Below are 7307 nucleotides of genomic sequence, written 5' to 3' on the forward strand. Positions count from 1 at the left end.
ATCTCAACAGGCCCCAGCCTGCACTGGGAGGTCAGGGCCGGGCTCCCCCTTAGCTGCAGAAGGGGCAGCACATTGTGCAGTGAGTGGCTCTTTGGGCCAGTATTTCATAGGGGAGATAGGGCCTGAACCCTGCTTGGGACACTGCATCCTCCCAGCGCCCCAGAGCATGGCTCCCGGGGAAGGGCCCAGGCTGACTGTCCATCCCAAGGACTTTGCACATGCTATTGGGTCTTTTAAACTCGGGCTTCACAGGATTTTGACCAGCACCTTCAGCTTTAGAACCTGCCACTCCCCCTCAGAGGTGGAACTGCATGTGACCAGCCTCTCCTGGAGGCAGAGAGCTGGCGCAGGGATGGATTTAACCCCCTCAGTAAGAGCAGGGAACCTCGAACAGGGGCACGAGGTAGCTCTGGTAGGCTCCAGCCAGCAACGAGGACTCAGACTAGCCCAGCAAGGGGGCTACAGGGAATAGGGGAGGATGCCCTGCTGGGATCATGTTGCTTTGTATGGGTTTGCAACTGGCCCCTGGAATGGGCTCAGCCCTGGCAGACATGGTGTCAGAAGCTGAAGATGGGGATGTGGGCCAGTAGAGGAAGCAGTCCCCACATGGAAATTCCCTTCCCCTGCCCCTTTGATCAGGGACCAAACCAGCTGGTGTCCCCCAGTCACACTAGAGGCAGGGCATTTAAGTCTCTGCCCACGCTGCCCTGAGGGCAACTAGCAGAAAGGAGCTTTAGCACAGAGGACCCTGACTGGGCTACGCCCCAAGGAAGGGTTGGCAGAACTGAATCTTTGGTTTCCCTGCTTCCAGCACTGTAGCTGCTGCATTTAAGCCCTGCTCTGCCACCGTGAGAGCAGCTGACAACGAGCAACACAGTGGTTCTTTGGCTCTGGGGTATTAGCCCCATTCACCCATGAAGTAGCTGCAGGGGGCAGAGGGGAAGGGTGCCGGGTGTGGGTGCATCCCTCCCTCCTTCTGTTGGGATGCCTGAAGCAGGGAGGGTGGCGAAAGGGAGCTGGGATCTCCAGCCCAGCTGAGAGTCTCGTTCCTGCAATAAGGTAACTTCCTGTAGGGGACACTCCACCTTCCATTTCCTCTCCCCCCATCTGGCTGGACTGGAATCAGCACCGGCACTCTTGGGCATCAGGCTGCACATCTGGGAACAGACCATTTGGTGCTTTTCTATTGATCAGATGAGTCACTGGTGGCTGCTTCTCCCTGTGCTCTCCCCTCCGCTCCCCATAGGGCATTTGGCCTCCAGCTGCCCCAATTCCGAGGTGTTGTCTGACCGAACCCGCCAGCAGCAAGACACGGCCGCTTCACACTGCTAGTGGCTTGGACACAGGAGCCTTTTATTAGTAGCTGTGAGCGTTCTGGTGTCCTGCTTTGACTGGCAGCAACGTATAGCATGTTGGGTGCTTTCCTGGTCCTGTGCAGAGAGCCCCACCTGGGAGGGATGGAGGGTCCCTTTGTGGTTGCAACAAGAATCTCCCCCAAACACCGACAGAGTTTAAATGAAGTTAGCTAACTGCTCCCAGCAGAGAGGGGCCAGCTGGGGCCTGGCTGCCCTTCTCAGCTGGTAGGGTGAAGGGTCCAGGTTCCACAGCAGGGGGATTCCCCCAACAGTCCAACCTTCCGAGGAGAACTCCCCAGGACAGAGCGGAGGGGCCTTTACTCCTCCGATGCCGCCTTTGCCGCCTGCTGGGCCAGCCAGTATTTGTAGCGCTTGGTCTTTGGCCTCATGAAGTTCACCACAGACATCGGCACCCTGACGGTGTCCAACCCATTCACCTGCAACACATAAGCCCAGGACGGAGACACAGGTTAGGGCCCCAGAGAATGAGCCAGTCCCGAGCTTCCAGGTTAACTGAATGCAAAGGACTAGAAAGTGGCTGGGCCCCTGCGGAGCCCTCCACAGCAGGTTGTTTCTGTTGGTCGCTGGCTAAGGGTTTCTCAGGCAGGAAACACTCCCTAGGCCTGAGGTCAGAGAGCACGCGAGGCAGGCCCAGACATAGGTTCACCAATGCCTCGCGGAGAGGGGAAGACGTTTAGAGTTGCTTCAAATCTAGCTGAACGAGTGATCTCACCTTTAAAACCCTTCGTGGGCTTGCTACAGCTGACCTGACAAACTGTGCCTCTGACTCCTCCCTTGCCCCCCAGGTCTTCTGCTCCTGCATGGTTGGTACCAGGGCCTTCACCTCTGCCGCTCCCCTCTGAAATCTCCTGTATCCCCCCAGTTCCATTTCAAATCTCGGCTTGCGAGATCAGCTCCTTTCTCCCTTGTCTCTCTCTCCCTCTCAACGTTGGGCCATTCTGTTCCCTATTCTTTTGGGGTTACATCATGTAGAGAAGATACTGGTACATTACAGGCCCATAGCTTGCTGAGCTGCAGTAACCAACATGGAAATGTAGCACGTACGCACACACCATCGGGAATTCAATATAGCAAATTAAGCAGGAGGCGATGCAAATTGGAACAGCTGTAAATGACACCAATTCGGTACTCGTCCTGCACGTCTCAGAGCTGGCTCTCCTCCCCCAAGTGGGCAGGAAGGAAAAAAGATGAATAGAAATGCAGCAGGCGAAAAATCTCTTCTGCCTTGGACCCTGTGTTTTACAAAGCGCCTCCTGGGTGGGTGGGAGAGATCTTAAAAACCTGCCTCCTCTCTACTGTGGGCATGCCGGCACGTCTCACGAGAGTAGGGGTTTGGCTGTGGCTTGGCCAAAGTTCTCCTGCCCCCTGCCTTGCAGAGGGGCTGTCTACTCAGCTGGTACTCCGCCCCCCCAGAGGGGGTTGTGTTTCCGTGGGTATCTAGTTTCTAAAGCACTCTGGAGTGTGTCAGGTGGTGCAGATGTGGGATGCAGCAGTAACTTCGTGCCTGAGGATCTCAAAGCAGGCTCGGTCGGCAACAAAGCCACCCCGCCACCCAAGAGGCAGACAAGTATTTTCCCCATGTCACAGAGCGGGAAACTGAGGCACTGAACAGGGAAGTGACTTGCCCAAAGACACCAGCGAGCCGGTGGCCAGAGCTGAGATCAGAATTTGTGTCCCGATTCCCATTTCCCTGGCGCTAGCCAGCAGCCCTTGCCGTCTTCCAAACACAATGTGAAGGCTGACAGGGAGGGTAGGGACTAGGAAGTTGGAGCTGTTTGTAGCTAAGTGACCTTCAAACAAAAGCAGCTGCCCCCTTTCCAAAGACACGTGCACTTACCGTCACTTCACACCAGTATTCGCCCCATCTCGTGATGGGCTCCTTGGGCAGCTTCAACGCATGCGGCGCCACGAAGACATCAAGCTGAAAGAACCAGCACCACGACTTAGCCCCAGGGTGTTCATTCCAACCCAACGCCAGCAGCTGTCCCTCTAGTCTAACCACAAACGGTGGCCTGTGGGTGTTCAACAAGGCGGTCTGCCGCTATAAGGGCAGCAGGGGTCGGGGGCCAGCTAGTCCTGCGCGGCCCCTTTAAGAACAGGTGTTTGGAAGTGGCTCACCAGCCCCAGCTGGGAACAGGGGGCCAGGTGACTGATTGATGTGACTGTCTGCTGGGGAGGGTAAAGGGGGGCTCCTAGTGCAGGCGGGGGAAGCCTGGAAACAGGAGGGCTGGACAGGGAGGATCTGCTGCAATAGATGCCCGAGTGTTGGTGAGGTGGGAAGCCTGGAGATGGCAGGGACCTGCAGGGAGTAGACAGGCTCCCGCAGATGTCCTCCGGCTTAACACTAGGACTGGCTCGGCCTTGTAAATCCTAACCCCAGCCAAGAGCTGTCTAGCGAGAACGCGGAGGCCTTGGCCTCGCCCTAGATTTCTGGTCTATCCCGATTAGCCTGTTATGATAAATTCACGAGCCTCCACTCAAGCCGCTCACTGAATCCCAACCTACAGCGAGCCAGCTTTGCTGTCTGGGATTAACACTCTCAGCATCCCAGGGGCGGGGCTAAATTAGCCACCTCCCCCCACCCTCAGTCCGCACGCAAGCCCGAATCACAGTCAGACCACGAACGTTTTTCAGGAAGTGGCGGGCGACGATCTCGTTGTTCAACTCCCACTTCACGTTGTTCTTCATCCCCACCTCCAGATGGCAGGTCCTCAGGAACTGGACGGTCTAGGGAAGGGCAGGAGGATGACAGATGAGTGCAAGGAATGGCCAGGTCTCAGTTTAATTTCTAGCGGACAGGTGTCTGCATCACGAAGCTACTGCAGTAACAGAACCCAAGACTGCATGGCCCACGGAGAATGAACTCCCCACTCATGGCTGCAGGAGGGTCCCAGAAGGTCAGGATTAAGTCACACTAGCAGGACGGGGGGGTGGAGGGTGGGAGTTTACCCAGTTGTCACCCACACTGCAAAGATTCATGGAATGAACAGCTCTTCATTGTCCAGCGTCACGAAGCCAGCACCGACTGAATGGCTTTGTTCAACGAGCTAGCCCGGGGTAGAGATGTTTCAGTGTCACTGATGCAGAACAGGTCTGGTAAACTCTCTTGCCAAGATCATGTGAAGAGATGGATACCACTGGTTGACTGAGGCTTCATTATAACTCTGATTCAAAACTGGACTGAACTTAGCTACCTCACTCTCCCTTTAGAAGGGATGATAGTATCAATCATTTAGAGAATGCCACAGGTATGGAATGGAAGTTTAGATAAAGACAAGCTCTTTCCCCCTGCAGACTCACAATCTATGTATTTTTCTTTGCTTTTTGGGAAAAAAAGCTATATGAACAAACATCCCCACATAGAAAGACACCATTCCAGGGACATCACTAATCAGATCAGGTTCCTATTAACACGCCAGGAGTTTCAGTTTTGTTGGCTGGGATTCTCCCCACATTTCACTGGAATTGCACCGCTGTTTCACGAACATTCATACGTCTTCCCACCCCCCTCAACAACCTTTTACTCACCTTTTCACCACTCTGGGTTTGAAGTCTCTCCAGCTTCCCTTCAGCACGCAGCTATGAGAAATAAGATTGGGGGGGGGGAAGTGAGACGAACACACAGTTAACAATGTCCCCCAGTTTATCTCTGCATAGTCCAGGATTTGGGGTTACTTTTGGAGCTCTCAATTCAAAATGCCTTAGTGTCAGCCATGTCCCCATTCTGGGTATTTTGGGATAGGACGTCTCCAGTGTGCTATAAAAGTGAGTCACAACTCGTTAATTCCCATTTCACTAGCCAGCAAATCCAGCAATTGTCAAAAGCCCCAGTTCTCACCCCACTTTGCAACAAAGCTTTAATAGCAGTGCTCCTTTTTGGCTTTGTATGGTAGATTTACTAGTGTATTCAGTGTTACATCATTGAAATTAGACAGCACTTGTCAAAGCAGGTGAAAAAGGGACTTTTGGCAATGCAGAATCCTTGATTGTGAATTACGGTAATCCCTAGGAGCCCCGATCATGGACCAACAGCCTATTGTACTAGGGGGATGTCTTTTTAAAAAGTTGAATTTGTTAAATTACCTGTTACTTTGCAATTCATAATGGGTCTCCTGGTCATTAGCAAGGTTATATTAACTGAAAGGCATTTTACACACCATTCACTTTGTAGGGGATATAGAAACAATTGACTTTACTGAATAGTCTTTACAGGGTGTTCCCAAATACAGCGTTAACATTGCTAGCAAGATTTCAGAAGTCTATTTCTAATAAAACAATCAGCAATTCAAATCCCAGTAATGTATGCATGCGCGCACACACACAATTTACTAAAAAAAAGTTTAATCTATCAACTCATTTAAAAACAAAACAAAATTACTCTCTTGGTTTACAATCTCCTGATTGCAAATCTCACATAGGATAAAAATAATAATCACAAAGCCCCAAGTGAGCAGCAGTTTCATTCTGAGGCTGCACTACCTAGATGTTTTGCTGAAGACACTAAACTTTCAGGGCTTGGTATATTTCCCCCAACAAAATCACAGGTTAACTGTGTGAGCCAAATCCTAGCTTTTGGGAGATTGCATGCTGCTCCCGCTGAATCCAGCGAGAATCTCAAATTGCTCATGGCAGAATTCTGCATATTAGGATAGCAGAGAGCATGATGTGGGCTGGAAAGGCAATTCCCTCCTCCAACTCACTTTCATTTCCTCCTCAAACATTTTTTTGTTCTCTGGAGAGGCGTAAACTGCGAGTCCCTCGAGGAGGAGCTTGTTACGAGCCAGAGATTTCTTCACTGAGACAATATCACCACGGCTTCCCAAATCTGTGAATGAGGCACACGGGGAACAATATGACATCTCTGGCTAACCCAGCACACAGATCATTAGAGAGCTTTTATAGTTACACAGCACATGGCTCCCAAGAAGGATGCCAGAGCACTTCGAACACAGGAAAAGGAAATGGCATTTCAAAGAGAGTTTGGAAAACAGGGCCTAAAAAGCAGAAATGTTTTGACAGAGGCATGAGAGATGACTGAGCGCTGTATGGGGACTATCAGCTGCTTCATTATACCATGCTTCATATTCAGAACATATGAGCATGTATGTGTGCACACACTCATAATTGGAGTTAGGTTATTATGGCGAAGGAAAAGCTCTGAACAACAATATCTAAAAATAACGAATAGCATTTACAAATAAAACCAAAGGACACCAAGTTGAGTGGTTGCTCTTGTGTAGTGGTTAAAGCAGAGGACTGGGAGTTAGAACTTCTGGGTCTGGGCCTGAGATCTGAGGGCAGGCTTTAGCACCAGCACAATACTAATTACTTCTATAATTCCTTTATTCCTAAACTCCAAAACCACTCTGTTTTAACAGGTAAAACCCCACACCCAACAATCCCTTCTGTTTTGTAGTGCAGTGATCTCCCCATTTTACTGCTAGGGACATAGAGGCAGAGCTGGGAACGGAACCCAGGAGTCCTGGTTCACATCTCTGCTCTAACTGTTAGATAACACTGAGCTCATAACAGATCGGTGAAAATCAGGAAAGAAATACAGACTCCTACGACCGATACCCAGCACCACCTCAGCTCTTCAGTCTGGAAAGCAAACGCCCCCAATGGGAACCTACTGTTCACGGACTGAGTGAGGATCACCTCCAGCTCCCCCTTGGGCTGGTTCTTGGTGTCTTCCACCAGCCTGTAGACGCGGTGCCTCCTGGGGTGCAGGCGAGGCGGGCACCCTTCTTTACTCAGCGGGACCTTCCACCAGCGCTCCACCACCACTGTGCCCTGCCCAGAGAAAGTGATCAGCCTGGGCGGTGACCGCCCGCAAATACCCGCCCCCGGGCCGGGAAAGACCAGCCCCTGAGAGACCAGCCCGGGGCTTGACACTCCTCCCCCCCCCCCCGAAGAGACCCCCGGGGTCGG

At 51.9% G+C, this 7307-nt stretch overlaps 1 protein-coding gene across 1 annotated transcript; it reads right to left on the reverse strand.

The window, feature by feature from the left end:
- Positions 1–1332: 1332 nt before the first annotated feature.
- Positions 1333–7169, reverse strand: MRPL9 (mitochondrial ribosomal protein L9; the record flags this gene model as incomplete). Its single annotated transcript, XM_034756666.1, is given in 6 exon segments — positions 1333–1792; positions 3214–3297; positions 4002–4103; positions 4905–4955; positions 6077–6201; positions 7010–7169. Coding segments are annotated over 6 exon segments (642 nt in total), but the record flags the coding sequence as incomplete, so codon positions are not given.
- Between the last annotated feature and the right edge of the window lie 138 nt (positions 7170–7307).

This window comes from Trachemys scripta, chromosome 24 (genome assembly GCF_013100865.1).
Source record: "Trachemys scripta elegans isolate TJP31775 chromosome 24, CAS_Tse_1.0, whole genome shotgun sequence".
Classification (NCBI taxonomy): Eukaryota; Metazoa; Chordata; order Testudines; family Emydidae; genus Trachemys; species Trachemys scripta.